General features: G+C 36.1%; 1 protein-coding gene across 1 annotated transcript; it reads left to right on the forward strand.

Annotated features, from left to right (window-relative positions):
- Positions 1–13,190, forward strand: LOC124631362 (sorting nexin-13-like). The gene is made up of 22 exons (XM_047165727.1): positions 1–212; positions 508–619; positions 748–962; positions 1,855–2,078; positions 2,391–2,543; positions 3,267–3,439; positions 3,913–4,029; positions 4,461–4,704; positions 5,166–5,386; positions 5,636–5,697; positions 5,781–5,824; positions 6,814–6,906; positions 7,552–7,665; positions 7,773–7,906; positions 7,985–8,197; positions 9,391–9,487; positions 10,055–10,137; positions 10,523–10,641; positions 10,916–10,984; positions 11,431–11,537; positions 11,889–12,002; positions 12,144–13,190. The coding sequence occupies exons 1-22, from the start codon at positions 100–102 to the stop codon at positions 12,248–12,250; spliced, it is 2,928 nt and encodes a 975-aa protein (XP_047021683.1). The 5' UTR covers positions 1–99; the 3' UTR covers positions 12,251–13,190.
- The last annotated feature ends 6,163 nt before the right edge of the window (positions 13,191–19,353 follow it).

Consider the following 19,353-nt stretch of genomic DNA (forward strand, 5'->3'; position numbering starts at 1 on the left):
CAAAAATAAATCGTCAAGAGTCGAGGCGTTGAAGTTTGTTTTCACTTTTATTTTGTTATTATATTGTAAATTGTAGTTGTTTCCCTATTGAAAATAAACATGGCTATAAGAATACTCAGTTGGTTCGGTCTAGTAACTATTATCATCACTGGATTGTTTGGTATTGGCTTCTATTTAACGTTTCTTGCGTTCATCGTCTCTTTTCTGGCTGGGTAAGTTGATAAGAAGGCGTATAACGTACTTAAAAGAATAATATTATTGTTAGGGGTGCTCTGTTATGACTTTTATCTTCACGCATTAATCGTGTAGTGTTGTAAACTGCGAATGAAGGCGAGGTATGAATTTGTGCGTCGGTATGTAGGACAACGTCCTAACCAGTTATAGTCAGCGAAATTTGACAATAGATCGGGTTTTACACACATTGCAACAATATTTAATACTTCATTTCTAAATACTGAGGTCGTAATGTTAGTGCCTGCTTGTTTCTATCTTATTTTTCATTTTCAGGGTAATAACAATTTTATATTTCTCCTATGACCAAAAGAAGATATTTCCAGTTGATTTAGACTGTCTGGATGACCCCTTGCAACAGTCAAACTTTTCTATTCAAGTACCAAAGGTATGTGTGCATTTGAACTTATCTATGCAATCAATTTTGAATCGAAATCCTTTCAAAATTATGTTAGTTTCATTGTAAAAACTGAGCTTAAGTTATGCTGCAACTTAAACTTGTTTTCGATTACCCAGGTATTAGAACTATTTCAAAAGGAAACTTCTTTGCCGAAGTATGATAACCGGATCACAGGCAGCGAGACTGTGGACTCTTTCCTAAATGAGATAATAACAATAATCATTAATGACTATGTGACTCCATGGTATGAGATTCTAACGAGTGACGAGGAGCTTACAAACCATTCCATAAAACGATTGGTGCTGGCAGCTGGTGCTAATGTAGCTAATAGGTAAGTAGAACAATAAATAAATGGTTTAAAAAACTAGATTGTAGTATGCTGTATGTATGTATAAATATTGCATCCTATCCATGACTTTTGAAATCAGAAATACTATTTGAAATCACACATAGAAAACCTAACAACTTTCGCCATATACCTTTCAAGGAATATTTAAATTTGTTTTGTAACTTCAAAATATTATAGTCTAATTAAAAGATAATAATTGTGGGATTTTTGTTGGAAAAAATTGAGTACTTTATCTATTACAAAACATTTTCTCATGTCCCATGGGAACTACTGGCCTAACCTGGATAAAATATATCCTATGTTCACTGTGAGATGATGATGAGACAGTGAAAGAATTTTTCAAATCGGTGAAGTTGTTTCAGAACCTATTATATCATCGTCGTCCGAGCCTTTTTCCCAAACTATGTTGGGGTCGGCTTCCAGTCTAACCGGATTCAGCTGAGTACCAGTGCTTTACAAGAAGCGACTGCCTATCTGACCTCCTCAACCCAGTTACCCGAGCAACCCGATACCCCTTGGTTAGACTGGTGTCAGACTTACTGGCTTCTGACTACCCGTAACGACTGCCAAGGATGTTCAATGACAGCCGGGACCTACAGTTTAACGTGTCATCCGAAACACAGTCATTGGTGTCTAAGATAAAGGTACTTAGAAAGTACATACAAACTTAGAAAAGTTGCATTGGTACTTGCCTGAGCCTGGGATCGAACCCGCGCCCTCATACTCGAGAGGTTGGTTTGTTGCCCACTAGGCCACCACGACTCATTTCAATGAATGGTGAAGTAGTTTCAGAACCTATTATATCAAAGCAAACAATCATCCTCTTTAAAATATTCGTGTAGAAGTATCCTACTTACAAAAAGTCCTATTACAGAGTCAAATGTGTGGATTGGATCCACCTGCTCTCCACCCGTGTTCCAGAGGAACTGACCACCCATTTGAAACTGTTTAAACAGTCAAGAGTGAGACTCAAACATGTAGATCTGATGAGTGCCAAAGAAGTGTCCAATGGTTCATCTAGACCAAGTCCTAAGAAACAAGATGAAAAGAAGACACATAGGAGAAATAAAAGTGAAACTGATTTATCTTGGCCTCCAGGTAATGTTGTATTTTTGTGACTGTAGTTTGTAGTTAAGTAGGAGTCAAGACTGTGTTAGAGACTGAGTATACTTAAGTATACTATGCCGTAACATATATTAGTATGTTACGGCAGATGCCCGAAAAACCGCTACATATGTATAGTTCTAGCCAGATCAAGCTAGATATAGCCGACCACATGCTTCCTTATGTACTTCCTTTATGCATGTTTTTGATATGATTATGTTTTTGCATCGATTGCGACAACATGTATCTGAGATAATTCTTTTACTCTAATATTTGTCTAATTAAAGATATGGTTTAATTTTGCAGAGGCTCAAACATTTGGGAAATCGAAATTTTACGACAGTTCAGAGAACATAAGTGGGAAGACACTCAAAGATATATTTTTTGAACTGGAGTGCTCCATAGAGAATAGACAGATCTGTCGGGATATTTACTGTATGGACCCTGAAAAAGAATATGGTAAGAATGAAACTTTACAGCATTAATTAATAGATTAACAGCCTTACTTATAAACGTGAATTAAATAATAAGTAATACAGTTACCAGCACGGATATTGAGCTCTCGGCGGAAGAGTGGGGATCGCTTTGCGCACCGTACGCATAAGGCAGTAAATCGCTTCTGCGCAGGTGAAGGTCAGGGCTCAATATCCGTGCCGATAACTATACTTAAGGGTTATTTAAGGAAATTCTTACTTATAAACGTTGCTTAAGCACGTCTTAACAAACATTTACAGCCTTACTTATAAACGTGAATTAATAATAAGTAATACTTAAGGGCTGTTTAAGAAAATTCTTATTTATAAACGTTGCTTAAGCACGTCTTAACTTAATCACTACTTAAGTAGTGATTAGTTAAAACGTTGCTTAGAAGGTTATTAGAGATTTTATAAGTAAGGGGGTTAATCTTTACTTTAAGTAGTGACTTTAAGTAGTGATTAGTTAAAACGTTGCTTAGAAGGTGATTATTTGTATACATGACTAAATATAATTCAAGGCTATAATTATAATATACTTGCTTATATTAAAACTATCTTCCGTCCGCGGTTTCGCGTTCAGAGGGGTCTACTCCCCACAATTGGAGAAAATTTAGATATGCTTATAAGTTATATTACTGCCAAGTTTCATTAAAATACTTTTTATAGATCAACAAGCATATGTATAAAAATTATGTTTCTTTTACAGAATTACTTTGCGAAGTTTCCGAAGCTGTGCTGTATCTAGTCGCACCGGAGGAGGCCTGGCGATGTCACGCACTTAAACTAATACTCATAGAACTGTTATCAGCTGTTGTTCTACGACCCATGATTAACTTGCTTAGCGACCCTGATAATATCAACAGAACCATTCTTAGAAGTGTGAGTCTTTCTGTGATGTTTTTTTCTGCACTTTTACTCATAAAGTAAAGATACTGCAGCCATCAAACGGCTCATAGAACTGATCATCCTAAAACCTCTGTAAATAATAATTATAACCAGTCACCTTAGGCGAAATCGACTGGGAAACGTATGTATATTTATTAATGGTGAACGCATCAGGTGTTCGGAATCGACCACGGTTAACGTGCTGAACGAATAGAACTTAATTAGCTTTGCAAACTCATCTGAGTCACACGGCAAAATCCCTTATTTATACTTGACATTGCTAAAATCACTTTGTGGGTTTTAGATACTTTCAAAGCACCCTGGAGTCTAGAAGTTGGTGATTGATACACCCGTGTATCGGAGAGCACGTAAATGTCTGTCCTGTGCCTGACTTCCTATATATTTTTTTCCATATTTCTCTATTTTTTTTTAATAAGTGCACGTAGCTAATTCCTCTGTATTGATAGTGCTGTCGAGACTCCTGTTTGCCATCAGAGCTGTTCCTAGTGGTAATACGATGCTGCACCGACGCCGAAGAGTTGGATGCCACTGTGGAACTAGTGCAGAAGGATATACAGAAATTGGTAAGTTCATTTATTTATAGCTAACAACTAAGGATTATTTTTGAAAGGTATTATGTACGAAGGAATTTGTGTTTTTTTCACGGTCGAATAAGGTTCATTTTTCAATGTCTGAAAGGTGTCCAATTAAAAAACAACTGTTCAAAGTACCTCCTAGCATAGACTAATATACTAATCAGCGCCATCTAAGGTTAAAGGTATATTTTGAAAAACTCGCGTGGTACGCATATTTGTATCGCGATTGACTTGGATTATTAGTATATTAGTCTATGCTCCTAGTAATTAATTAGCGGAGTACAGATTCGTTTTGTCATCACAAATAAAAAAAGAAGCAACAACAACATTTCAATACTTTCTACAACGTTTTATTTAACTTTCAATGCAAGTATGTATGTTCGGCCGAAATCAACTCAATTTTATTTTTTCTTGTTTAGCATTCCAGAGATAGTGCAGGCGAATGGGAACTACAGGACCGTCAAAAGCTTTCTTCCTTACAATATTTAAGCCGCATCATTCAAGCACGGCGAGCGACATTAGGTCCTCAAGAAGGGCTGGCTCATACAACTAACGTAGATAAAGTATCGGAAGAAGTATCGAGATCATTGAAGTTTCTACGAGCGACCACCGCTTGGAGATCAAACGCTCAGTATTTGTTGGAAATCGAGTTGAATGAAGCTGGTGAGTTTTGAATAAGCAAGTTACCTATTATCTGCCCAGCCTTTTCCCAACAACGTTGGATCCCAACGGGCTTACCCCGACATAGTTACCTGTAGTTACTTTACTACAAAACAACACTGAAATTTGTACTATATGAAAAAAAAAACAACACTAAAGACCACTAGTTGTTCGCCGCGGGTCTATTCGTGTCCCGAGGCCACTACTTTCCGCACTAGGATAAAAATTACCCGTTCCCCTCGGGTATATAAGCGTCCTGAAGGAACTATTTCCTGTATCAGGATAAAAAGAAAACGATATGATTCTAATGTATATGCTGTATTTCTGCAAAATTTAAAATAGAAATAGTATCATACATACACATCCATATTTTAAAGTTTATAATTTTATTTATCTACGGGCCATTGATGACTGACAATAATATTTGAAAAAAAAAGTACATTAAAAAAACAAAATATTTCCAGATGCGCCTCACACGTCAAAAGCAGTATTAGACAACTTACGTTCGTCAGCTCTAGAACTGTGCGATCTCTACCTAGCTCCAAACAGGCCAGCCGTTATGGGTCTACCGGAGAACTGTTATGCGGAACTCGTGAGGAAAATAACTATGGAAGGCGAAGAGTTCACGAACAGCCCTGTGATATGCTTTGATGAAGTCCAGAAGTGTGTTTGTGATGCTTTGGAGGTGGGTTTAGGCATACCTACTTATCATATATTATACTAATTTCATTTACGGTCGGCGACCATGTTTCCTTCTTCTATAGCTCTCTAATTGACTTTATTCCAGCCATACCTATCGTCTTTCACATAATCAGAGGCCATCCATTGTTTCTTTTCCATATTAATGCTTGCTCCATCACAAATCTATTATCTCTATTCTATCTTAATCTAAATTGAGGATCTTTAAATGTGACGATTGTGTTTTTTTTTTAAGGATGACCCTTCATGGCAATCGGATTTTATGATGGATAGCGAAGAAGGGTCTGAAAAGAGCAGGTAAATTTTTTGGTGCCTTTGAGATTTCTTAATTACATTTACAAAATCAATAAAAAAATTACAAACATCGTATTTTCTTCCAGTGATCTAAAAAAGGACGAAAAGACCGACACGAGGAAATACAGCGGTAAGTTACACAAAAACCCAAATCATAAAATACAAACTAATTCTTTCTAACTGTCCATAACGCCCCAACTTACCATACAAACCCATCCAAAATGCGCAGAAAAATGCAAGAAAATTATGAAGTCATGTTTCAATCAGTTGCCAAAGTTGTTCTTCAAGTCGAAATACAAGTATGACCTGCCGAACAAGTCTTCGACGTTTCCCCGGTCCCTCACACGAAGAGTACCAAGTAACAAGAACCACACACTACCTAAATGCAATGCGTTTGGTATTACAATATTACAAAGTGAAGTTCTAGACCCTAACACATAGTTGTATGCGTATAGTAGATCCTTGCATCGGCAACTTGATTACCTGTTAATGCTAGTTAGACCTTTTCCTATATTTCATCTTCTTTTCAGTCACTCTGTTTCTTATTTCTGTTGTGAGCGAAGTTTTCCCTTCTCGTCTGTATATCGATACTCAATTATCTTCTGCAATGAATTTTTTAATAAATAGAAAATTCCAGAGCCAGCCTTTTGGGCACGATCCCAGCTGACAGCGATGCGGATGAATATTTTGATACTTAGTTTTAATATTTCCCTATAATAAGATCATTTTATAAATAGAAAATGTTTCAGATCAGATTGCTTGGTCATATTTATGGCTTGAATCTATCAAAAGGCCCTTTAAAAACATTCAAAAAACAAGTCTTGAAGGAACTTTTTACTCTATAATTTGCCCGAAATTGCATGATCCCCTTTTTCGAGTAAACGTGGCAACGTGGTATAGTTAATTGAGTATCGATACAGTGAAAAAACCTCTAACCTTTATTAACCCTTGTCCTCCCAAACTTCGCTGGCAACAGGACCTATATTTCTTTCTAAATCTTTATAGCGAACTGATGTGATAGTGTAGATTCTACAGAATTATCTCTGACGCACTTCTATGTGTGCGTAGTTCTAGTACTTTCTACATAGATATGTGTTAAAAAAAGGGTGAAATTTTCAGGCGATGTGTTGCCAGTTCCTGGTACAAGGCATAATAGGTCGAGGTCGGATATAGTTGGAAATCTGGCGCAGAGGATGATCAATGAAAGTGCAGGTTACCATTTAATTTTGTTTTTTTTTGGCTTTTGAAGCTCAATATTAAATGGGTGCGAAATGGGATCGAAACATCCAATTTTGTAATTTATACGCTTGACTTACAGTTCATATTCTCTTGTAAAAAGTTACTTCAATTCTACAGGAATGAATTTTATCCAGTGCGCAAACTTTGTCAACTTATAGTTAAATAAGTTTTATAGATCCGTATATTTTTATTTTGTCGTGTTTTAGTACAAAAAAGAGTTATTGATATCGAAAGATGTTTATTTTGTAACCAATTGTACGGTCACAGTCGCCATAGTAGGCACGACGGCAACGCGAAACCGGTTTACTGACGCGAGCGCTGCTCCAAGTGCGTAAGAATAGTTGGTATCCATATTTTGCTGATTTTAGGGCGGACAAAAGATTTTTTTTTTTTTACTGATGATGCAGATATGTTCTGTTAATGATTCTGGACCACCAGTTTTTTTTTGTGCACTGCTTAAAATTCATTCCTGTATATCGCGGTGGTGTAAATCGAGCCTTAAATTATTTTGCTGTTTCGACGTATGAGCCTACTGAAATAATTCCTTTAGTTTGAATCTTATTGATATGTTTAATGATGATCCATTTGATTAAATCCTATTCTTATTAAATTTTACAGGTCCTTCCAACTTAACATCAGCAAACTGCAGCAATTTATCTCTATCTCACTCAGAAATAAGTAGAAATGCGAAAAATTTGATGTCGCCTCTATCGGCATGCATTATTGAAACCGGTATGTATAACCTTATCAATTATTTTAATCGTATTGTTAATTTGTTCTGCGATAAATCAAGTATTTTAATATATATTCTAATGTATAATTTTTCTTAATATTTATAGCGTTAGTACAAGACAAGGGAAGGGCGTTTGGAATATACGCCATAGCTGTTACTAGACTATCGGACAACGAAATATGGCATATTTACAGAAGATATAGTGATTTTTATGATCTACACGCGTCTATTAAAGATAAGGCAAGTATCAAGATTATTTAAGCCACATTGAATTTTGAACCTTAAGCCTTAATACATAAGGTTGAAATTTATTCACAGTGGCCAGAGTTGAGTAGTCTTCCATTCCCAGGGAAGAAAACATTCCAAAATACTTCTAGAACAGTATTAGAAAGTCGGAAACGGATGTTGAATAGTTACCTTCAAACATTAGCAAGTTTGTCGAGAGACGCTAAATATATGACGTTGCTATCTCCGGACTATTTAGGTGGATTTCTTAGTCCTGAAAATCAGACTGAGAAACATAGTAATACGGTAAGTTTTCAATACTAACATCTTGTTGATTATTTGGTATCTTGTATCTTTTGTACTTTTTATGATTCACATATTTTCTGTTGAAGCGGTTTGGTATGCCGGTTTTTTTTGGTATTTTACAGCGTAATAATTTAAAGGGGTTTCCTAATTTGTAACATTACGGCAGTGCTCTAGATTGTTTTCGAAATATGTTCCTCATTTTATTCTAGCACATTCTAATGTATGGAGAGTTAATGTTGCAAAAGCGGATATACCTTTGCATGTCTTCTATAGTCTGTCCTTTGGATGATAAGTCAACTTAATTAAAGCAAAAGGTGAATGATTTCGTTTTGCTCTAATTTAAGGAAGTGTATTTATGAATGAAACTGGATTTTTGTATTGATTTCATATTCGTATTTCTATAAAGTGATTCCACAAAAAATACTGGTTTCATTGAAGATAGGAATTCAAGGGTGGGTTGCACCATTTAATCAAACTATAACAGCCGAGAACCGTTAATCAAATAGCCCATTTGAGCAATGAGGGTCTTTTCAATTTTTTCTGCCACAGGGTGGCGCCACGTATGCGTCTGGTCCAAACAGCTGTCAAATAGTATGGAATTGTAGGGTCCGAACTTATTGTTTATTGAAATTCTGTTATATTGGAAGTGTTATTGATTTTATTATGGACTACGGTCAGAATAAGGTTTCCGAACTAAAAATTGAGCTAAGAGAGAGGGTGCAAAAGTCACTGGTACTAAGGAAAAGCTTGTTGAAAAATTTGTTAACACAATAATATGATTTAGTTTTTTTTATTTACTCAACCGCAATAGTAAAACAATAATGCAGTGCTTTAATTATAAAATAAAAAAAACACTAAAATCGTTCACTATTCATAGTAAAGATAAGCACTTTGACAGTTACCTGGACCTGACGACTCGGTGCTGCCACCTCGTGGATCGCCATTTTAGAAAACCCTCATTGGCAGCAATTTTACGAATGATTATTTATAGTTCGGTTATCTTTATAGTTAAATTGTACAACCCACCCTAAGTATGGTAGGATGTTTGGGCATGTTATTAGCTTTATTCCTGAATGATAAAGGCTGAAAAATTTAGGCTTATCCCCTTGTATTTAAACTGCATGAGTAATTCGCCTTTACCCGTTTATTTATGAAAACTGTGTGAAATTAAAGAGATTTCTTCCTTTTCACAGCTTGATGCACTTCTTGTGAACTCTTTGAGAGCTGGCATGAGGACGTTGAAGAATATGCCTGATCAGTTCGCTAATACAGTCGATGGAGTAATGGATGGTAAGTTGAAAATAAATCTCTTAATCTCAATACTTCACTCAATAATCTCTATAAGGTTGATTTCTGACGCTTACGCGAATATTAGACACTAGCTTTTGCCCGCAACTTCGTTCGCGTGGAATAGTGACTACCAGCAGATTTTTGATTTGACCAATAGATGGCGCTATATGTCCGGAATAATTTTATTTTTATTTTTTTTTGTAATAAAAACTATCCTATGTCCTTTCTCAAGTTTCAAACTATGTCTGTACCAAATTTCACACAAATCGGTTCAGTAGTTTAGGCGTGAAGAAAAGACAGACAGACAGACAGAAAGACAGAAAGACAGAAAGACAGACAGACAGACAGACAGAGTTACTTTCGCATTTATAATATTAGTTTGGATTTACTACGTTTACGAATAAAATTAGCTTTATTTAAATCTCACTAATGTTAAAAGGGCGTAAGTTTGTAAGCCTGTGTATTACTTCTAAACGCGCAAATGCTTGAACGGATTTTGATGTAACTTGAAAGTAATGTTGCTCATAATCTTAATACAGATTTTGACAAAAAAAAAACATATTTCAGGTATTTCAAAAGTATTCCAAGGCAAGAGTGACGAGAGTTATTATGACGGATTTAAAAGTGGTAATTCTTCTGATGGACAAGAGGTACAAATATTTTTTAATAATTAGTTTTAAGTCCAGATAGCGGATAGAAGCCGTCAAAAATAAACCCGGTGCTCCATGGGGAGGGCAATATTCTGACACGATAATGATGAAAATAACTGTCATCATCATCAGCCTTTTAACTGTCCCACAGCTGGGCGCAGGCTACTTTCTCACACACATAGAAGGAATGAGTGTTTATAAAAGCCACAGTTGCTGAAGACGAATAATGGTCATTACAGAGTAATGTTTACATTTTCTCAACATGTTTTCCTTCACTTCGCCATATAACTTAAAAGTTAATTTATAACTTGACCTGACCTGGAATCGAACTAGTACTTTAGTGGCTTTAATGGTGAATAAAATAAATGTTTTTTTTTATTCTCAGGAAAATGACGAAAGCGTAGCTCTGAAGTTATTTGAAGAAGTTTTAGGTATAAGAGGGTTATGGCTAAGAAGACGCTTGCTTGCTCCCATAAGGACACTGATTGCAGATAGAGTTAATAAGTACGTATTTACCGTATATTTGTAGATATAATTAGCGTTCATTCAAGACTTATGTTTGGTTTCTGCGGAAAAAATGGTGATAAATATTTATTTAATTGAAATGTGTGATATTAAACCACAGATAAGCTGTTATAGTTGTTGAATCTCACGAAAGTCGGAGACCGATACTTGTGTATGTACTGGATTACGAATCCTATAAACTGTATTAGATTCAGAACTCGATTATTCAGTGACTCATCTATTCTCTATATTAACCCTATCTTATTTTTTACAGAAAGGTGTTAGAATTTGTGTCGTCACTAACTTCGCCTCGAAACGTTGTCCAGTATTTGAAGACATTCAAGTGAGTCTTTATTTAATCTATACTGATATATAGCTGATGAGTTGTTGGTTTCTTTCTTTGAATCTTCTAATCTCAGTATTAGAAGAAATCTTTCAGTATTGGATAGTACATCTATCGAGAATGGCTATTGGCTTTTTATTCGTGTGCGCGAAGTTGTTCTCATAAGACGCGTATGAAACCGCTACTTTATCATACACTAGCCGTTTTCCCGCGGTTTCACCCGCGTCCCGTGGTAACTACTGCCCGTACCGGGATAAAATATAGCCTATGTTACTCGTGGATAATGTAGCTTTCGAATGGTGAAAGAATTTTTAAAAACGGTCCAGTAGTTTTTGAGCCTATTCATTACAACCAAACAAACAAACAAAGTTTTCCTCTTTATAATATTAGTATAGATTACTTGTTTTATTTTATGAGTGTGGCTAATAATAACATAATGTTTTTAGACAGTGGTTGACCAGTCGAAACGGCTCGAGTTACGGCAACAGAGACGCTGCAACCAAAGCTAGGACGAGAGTGGCCGCTAAAGTTGCATTGCTTTCCGCTTGTTCAGGTAAATGCTTTCAAATATTAGTAATTGTATTTTGTAAGCAATTCTTATCATACTTCCCATTATACAATAGTATCTTGCAGTTAACTTTCGCGAAAACCTAAAAAAATGGTTTCTGCGCACGATGTTCCGAGCCGCCATTAACTTTGGCATAAACTATACAGCATTAATTGCAAAATGAATTGTTTTCGAATTCGAACTGCCAGCTGATATTAATATTAAAGTTTTCGCACATTTTTGAAACAATCAATTGATATTTACTATTGTTTGTGTAGGTAATGTTGGTTTGTTTTTCTTAGAAACTTACTTTAGAAGGCATGTTGTAACTTACTCATACTATTTATTTATTTTCAGATGATTTGCGACACATAGTAGGGTCTGATACAGCAAGAAGAGGTTTGCTAACAGTATTCGATCTTTTTCAAAATCAAGAAATTAATAGAAGATTGATATTTGTGCTTCTAGAAAGTAAGTTATTACTCAATTAATATCCTAGTTAATATATCGGACATTATTGTTGGTTACGCTTTCGGCGATATTTGATAAATTAGGCAGCAATAGATTACTTTTTTCACTTAGTAAGTACTTATTGGTTTTTATTTATTTCAGCAATGCTAACGAATTTGTTCCCCGACAACAATATACCAGAGTTATTCAAGAAAATGTACTCACATTCACCACGCGTGCCTCCGCCCAAGAAATCTGTTAATGTTTAGAAAAATGTTAATTTGTTATTTATTTATTATTTTAAATTTTAAGCGTTGTACGTCACGATTAGACGTCTGTCTGTGATTCGTGTAGGTGTCATGCCGTTTCATGTTTTGAAAGTCTTCTTAAGACTAATATGCTGATTAATAATTGTAATTGTCTGTGCCCACGCCATCTTGAAATGCTACTCCACTATAGATAAAATTGTCTGAAATAGTAGTGATTCTCATGCTTCATGTCGCCATTTGATATTATTAAAATCTCTAAGGTAAGTGAGAAAATGTCCAATTGTACCAACGAATGAATTTTGTACAGATTGTTTTATTTACGTATTGGTGTAAAAAGGGCCAAGCGTTTGAAGCGCCATCTCTTGAGATTTAACGTAAACATTGATATTAAAATTTCTTTATTTAAAATAACGCCAGCGCATTTATGTGGACGAAGTAAATAAAATTGTAATATTTAGTACAGTGCCAAAGACATTAGTCATTTCTTTATTGGCAATGTTATACGAAATTGTGATATATGAAAGTGTACCTAAATTGAAATTCTAAATATTAGATTTTCTTCTTTATTAGTTAAAATCAATTGCTAATTGTTAGGTAAATATACAATTACATAGTTAATTTTACTATTTTTTTTATGTGAGGTTGAAGTTATCTATATATGTATATGCGAGTAGGTATTTTTCGAATTTAGGTACCTATGTTGGATCAAATAATTATGATGCTAATGCTTCTGGTTCAGAATGAAATAGGTTGAAAGCACATAGAAAATTGTTGTGAATAAGATGCATAATCGTGCTTTTCCTAAAGTCCCTGGTCAAAAACACATCACCACTTTTTCAAGATGGAATATAAATTGTTTACTTTCGACCAATATTATTGAGTAAAACAGAAGCTGTAAAAATATATTCCTGATAATTGTAATACCTATTTGAGTAAATGAGCAACAGTGTTATTTTGAAGTCATAATATCATAAAAATCCCTATTATTTGAAGCAATAAATATAGCAATAATTTATATAACAAATCATACATATCATAATTTCACAATAATATTTTATAGTTACATACATTCCATTGATTCAGATTATATTTTATTGTAATTATTAAGTATTTTAAGTATTTATTTGATTATTATTAATAAAGCTTTTTTTTATTAAAATGTTTGTCTTTCTGGAATTTCTATCGCCATCTTTAACTTTTCAATGATATACCTAATAATGAGCCAATTAAGTATGTTGTGGTAGGGAACCACCCCACTTCAAAATTCTTGGTTGTGATCATCATGAAAGTCAAATTACATAGTCAAATGATGTCGAACTTACGTGAAAGAAAAATTTGACATTTGCTCCATGCAAATGCAATGTTGAATTTCTATCTCTTAAGTGTCTCTCGGCCTTATGTTATCACGACGCCCTTTATATCTTCGCTTCTTTATTCCCAAATATTTGAGGAAATCGAATAATCCTTCCCTATGAAATCATTGTCAAAACGAACCAACCTCAGCGTAAAAGGTCTCAAATTACAAAACCCATGAAAGATGGAGGTGACACAAAATTATTCAAAACCAATAATGATGCAACATGAATTGAACGCACATTACTATGCAGTGAAAGACTGCCAAATGCCTGGTAAACGTTGTGACCACTTCTCTCCGAGGGTTGGGAGCCAGCCAGCGGCGCCCCGATGCCAACTCGCTCCCGTAAATGTTCCCATATTCGGACCGGACTAATTACCTACAATAAATTCTTCGATACGTCTCCAATCTGCTTAAAATGTTTGACCTAATTAGTTTTAGCAGATGTGCAGAAAGGTTTTTGGTAGTTTCTTGGTGTGGATGTGTTTGATTTCGGGTTGTTTAGACTTGGAATAATATTATGGCTTGTGCATGCAGCAAAACACCAAATAAATTACAGCAAATCAAATGTTGGTATGTAGGTATAGTTATCGGCACGAATCTTGAGCTCTGAACTACATCTGCGCAGAAGTGATTTATTAGCAAAGAATCCCGAGTGACGGCTATGACGCGATGCGCTGCGGGCCAATCACCGCTTTAGCCCGCCCCTGCGCCTCATTTCATACCACAAAAGGGACCCAATAAATTACTTCTGCGCAGGTGAAGGTCAGAGCTCAAGATTCGTGCCGATAACTATATTTACTTTTATAACTTTCGTCACTATTATTGGTAGGTAGGTACCCGCCTGAAAAGACTTCACTTTTAAGTTGTTGTCATCTAAATAATTAAGTTTTTATTTCCTTAGGTACCCATTGTTCCTAAACTATCACTAAACACTTAAAAAAAGTAGCTGCAACAAAACAAATCCACTATCAGCAAAAAAAACCCCAAAACAACACTAAAAATTCCGCAGCGTTCTCCATACATTTCTATTAAGAACATTAGTGTCGAATCGTAATTTATAACAGGGAGTGCCTCAGTTTGAGCACGTTTGCTGACGATAGGTTTCGTCCGCGGGTCCCGTCACCCATTGTCGTGTCCGGGTGTACGGCAGACCCGGACATGTCTCGCGTGATGAATTGATGGCGGATAAAAAACCTGAAGGACCAGACATTGATCTATAAGCTGTAATAGACGGTAAAATGTTTGATAGATATTTTCTTGTTTGTGAGAATGCGTAACGGAACATTATGTTACGCATGTGTAAGATGTCGGCAGGTTTTAATGCCTAGGTAATCCAGATTTTCCAGTCCTAAAAGTTCTTATTAGATTTGCGAGCCCTTTGTATGTATGATTGTCGCATCGCGGTAGCTCGCTTTTGTTAGGCTATATGTAGGTGGATATACGTAAATAGATAGACTAGGTGGTTACAACAGCTATAGGTACCCTAAATACCTAGGCAAAAAGTAGAAGGTATACCAAAATGTGTGCACAATCAGGGATTCATTATTTTTTATACCAATTAATTTGTTCACGGAAGAATTGTAGATACTTATTACGTACCCCTATTCTCTCAGATACATCATTATAATGATTTCCTTTCCTTACATTGAAATATTTCCTTACTGTCCGTACAAAGTGTAGGTAGGTACGGTTCATTCTAAAAATTCCTACCTCAAAAGGTAAACAATTTCATGGGTAGTGATTCAATTTAATTGGAGGATTATCTTTTTTCCGCTTTGGTAGGGTTGGACCGTTGTCAGGGGCACGACAGACGACAAATGATGCATCGCCGATTGTTTAATGAGCACCAGTTAACGTCCAGGCAGGTGATAAGTATAAAAATATCTGGGTAATAGCCCCCAGAGAGAGGGTATCTCGATAGTGATGTAGCTGTGTGGGCACGATGGAGGGGCTTAGCTCTTGCTTTGCTTTCTTTTCTTTATTCTTTGCAAGAGTATCTGGCAGCAAATTAATTTAATGTTGCAAATTCATATGCTAGGTACATGATGAGCATTTTTCTTGTAAGGGGAAAATTATCATGGACTTAGGTACTTATTAGATACTTATGGCCTTACTACAAAAACTTTAACCACTGTTTTACACTTGTCTATAAAAAATTTTGCTCCAAAATGAACCATATGTCAACGTCATAATTTGACATTTTTTTAGACAAGTCTTAAACTGACGTTAAAAAGTTTTTGTGGTAAGACGGCTAATTGCCTTCATAAATCTGAGATATTTTTTTATATCAAATTATTGTGATTTTCCGGTTGTAACAAAGACTATCATAATGAGGTCCCAAAAGCTGAATAATGGGGTCTTACTATGTAGGTACCTACCAACTGCTATTTAGAAAATCGAGTCACATTATTTTCACTTTGACATCACTTAAATCACGTGAAACACGCAGTTATGTACTTGTTCAACGGAAGCGTTTATAAACAAAGGCACCCACTGTTTTAAAAGGCAAAATTGTTTCCGCCATTACACTGGCCTCCCCAAAGTCCCGCGCCAATAAATGTAGGTGGGTATTTAGCAGACTATTTACTGCGCGACACTCCGCTCGCCGACTCCACTAATACTCTTAATTATTTTTGCTAGTGTAAGCTGTTTTTCTGACGGGGAAATGCAATTGCAACATTTTGCATCCCGCCGCCCCCCGCGCCGCGCGCCTCGCCCCTCTCATTACGTACTCTGCAAGCGTCCGCTACGGCTGAGATCGCAGAATAATTAGACTCTAAATCAAGAGTAGCAAAGCGGTCAACCGCTTGAATGTGGTATGAATAGTCAATCGTCATTAAATTGTTCAGCTTTGGTAGTCTAATGCGTTCGGGCAATAGTCTACTCTCGTCCACTTTCATCTTGAATGTGGCATTATTGCTCTTGAAGAGTCCAAATCTTTTGGGTTCGCCTAAAATATTGTGTTTTTTTGGTAAGATTCCTGATAAGTGCTGAGGCGACTTTATCTGCGAAGGCCTTAAGCATAAATATTCTTTTCTTTCAAGAACATCGTATCTAAATTGGAAAAGGGATTGTTTTGGGGGTAATTTAGAGGCGGGTATAGAGCGGCACGTGTGAGCTGGAGCACAATGGCCGTGTTGGGCGAAGAGAGGCGAATAAAATTAAATTAATAACACGGCCTCAGTGAAGTTCGCTTCAAATTTAAGCAGTGCAAGATTTAAACGACAGCTCACATTTCGTAGGTACGTAATTATGCCGTGGCTCGCCCCCGCCCGCTCTCGGGCGCAATGTGCCAAATCGCTTACTCGCGGCTCCACACCACTAACATTTGTTTCATACACTTTGTGCCTGAATATTGTGAATAAATTAAAAGAGATTTAACAGTGTGTAGTGACGCGCGACGCAACACTTTGTTCAAAATCTCTCTTAATTTATTCACATGGTAAACAGTTTTTAGCGGTTTCAAACATCGACACACTCTGTTACGTCAAAGCGCGGTCTATATCGATAAATATGTCCTTTTTTCCGTCTGAAAATAGGAGAAGTTATTGTCACATAGTCCTACTTACAGCCTGTTTGGTGCGGCTGGCTCTATAATAATGTCTTCAGACATTTTTCTCGACACATGTTGCTTAGCTGGCCAAACTCTGTTGGTAATTTCTAACTTAACCCTTTCACTAGTTGCCTCTTCCCAGTCATTAACTATCGAATTACTTTCAAGTCACAATCGAGACATCTCATATCGAAAAAGACCAGTTATCTCGCATTCTCGATTTATATTCGAGTTAACATGATAGTGGTATTTCTATCCTGAGTCAGCGCTGCTCGCCGCGCTCCGTTGCACTCCGCTTCCCGTCACCTTTGCTACAGACTTTCAGTTGATTTCATCGTTGTACGTTGTACGCAAATGTCATAGGAAATTGTTATATATATATACCTAGTCATTATTTGCCAAGGAATTGCTGTTTTAATTTATCTATTTAGGTTTGGTGAGAATTTGTCTCTTACAAAAAAAACAGAGAGAAATAGATATGAGATGGCTTATAAAATCCGCGATCTAATAATATTTTATATTGGGAAGGTTGTTTTTTTTTCATTTATCCATAACAATAATAAAATCGGGTTTGCATAGGGTTATAAATTGTTCTCATGCTTATATCTGTTTATCTATAAACCGAGCAATAACTAGCATATTCTTCGGTACATAGACAGATTCAGGGTCCCATCACACCACCATTAAAGCCTGATAATATAAATATACAAGCAAGATATTAGAACATAATCCTACATCAAACAGTCGGCAGCAAATAATCAAATCAGTATGATTTATTAGTTTAAGCCCGGTATGCTTATTAAACTGCGCATCGGGATCGCAATTTGATTGTGCGTCTGTGGTATCTAATCACTGTATATGCATTGTTTAATGAACGTTGTTTAACTTTTAGGAAGCGTGTTGTGTTTCTGCTAATAATGGTTTAAGTGGAGCGTTTTACCTACGTATTTCTAGTTAGTATAGAATAGAAGGGTCTTAAATGTAAAAGTAAAACAAGCTGACTCTCGCGGTTTGATCCGGTTCCCAAGGGCATTACTTTTCGCACGTAGATAAAAAGAAGCCTCTGTAAAGACTGTCGTATATGTATGTGTACCACATGTCACTTAAATCAGTTCTGTAGTTTTGGTGTGAAAACACGACAAACAAAGTGACTTTCGCATTTGTAATATTGCCTTGTAAGGATTGTCTACTCTAGTTTTATCGTGACTCCCTCTCATGTCTGCATATAGGTGCCAGGTATTCATGTCTTCAAGGGCAAGCTTGTTAAGACACACTAAAAAAAAACTTCGAAAAAAAATCTCAAGCTATCTCTTCATATAAAACTTTGAACATTTATTACAGCTCTAATTAAAGTTTGGAATTAATACTTGAGATTTATCTATGAAAGATTTAGTTTTTATTATGAATGGACTTTGGTTCAGAAGAAGTATTAAAACTAATGAAATTCTGCGTTCTGTTTTATTTGTCCCGATTCGAGTCTTAGTTTCTGCATAAAGAAATATATAGATTCACTTTTTGTAAAGTAGGATGAATATTGACTGACATTATTTTATGAGTAAAAGTTACCCTTCAGCTGCTCTAACACTTAGTACAATTCCGTGAAATATTCAGCATTTTAGTTCCTAAATGTAGTCGTGGTGGCCTAGTGGGTAAAGGACCAACCTCTCAAGTGTGAGGGCGCGGGTTCGATCCCAGGTCAGGCAAGTACCAATGCAACTTTTCTAAGTTTGTATGTACTTTCTAAGTATATCTTAGTCACCATTGGCTGTGTTTCGGATGGCACGTTAAACTGTAGGTCCCGGCTGTCATTGAACATCCTTGGCAGTCGTTACGGGTAGTCAGAAGCCAGTAAGTCTGACACCAGTCTAACCAAGGGGTATCGGGTTGCCCGGGTAACTGGGTTGAGAAGGTCAGTAAGTTCAGTCGCTTCTTGTAAAGCACTGGTACTCAGCTGAATCCGGTTAGACTGGAAGCCGACCCCAACATGATTGGGAAAAAGGCTCGGAGGATGAGTTCCTAAATGTAGCAAATGCCTATACATTATTAATTAGTTAGGATTTTAACACAATATGCCTGCGGTTTGATTATAACAAAATCGTTCGTACATCAATCAATCTATATCAATTAAGGCTTAAATTGAGCAATTGCTTCTAAGCGTTCTATCGAAGCATTTCGACAGTAATAATAATGAAT

The sequence above is a fragment of the Helicoverpa zea genome, chromosome 6, assembly GCF_022581195.2.
Source record: "Helicoverpa zea isolate HzStark_Cry1AcR chromosome 6, ilHelZeax1.1, whole genome shotgun sequence".
NCBI classification, from domain to species: domain Eukaryota; kingdom Metazoa; phylum Arthropoda; class Insecta; order Lepidoptera; family Noctuidae; genus Helicoverpa; species Helicoverpa zea.

Coding starts and splice junctions, on each gene's coding strand:
- LOC124631362 (XM_047165727.1), top strand. CDS start 100: ATGGCTATAAGAATACTCAGTTGGTTCGGTCTAGTAACTATTATCATC. Junction 2,079..2,390: donor TGATTTATCTTGGCCTCCAG/GTAATGTTGTAT, acceptor TTAATTTTGCAG/AGGCTCAAACATTTGGGAAA. Junction 4,030..4,460: donor AGAAGGATATACAGAAATTG/GTAAGTTCATTT, acceptor TTTCTTGTTTAG/CATTCCAGAGATAGTGCAGG.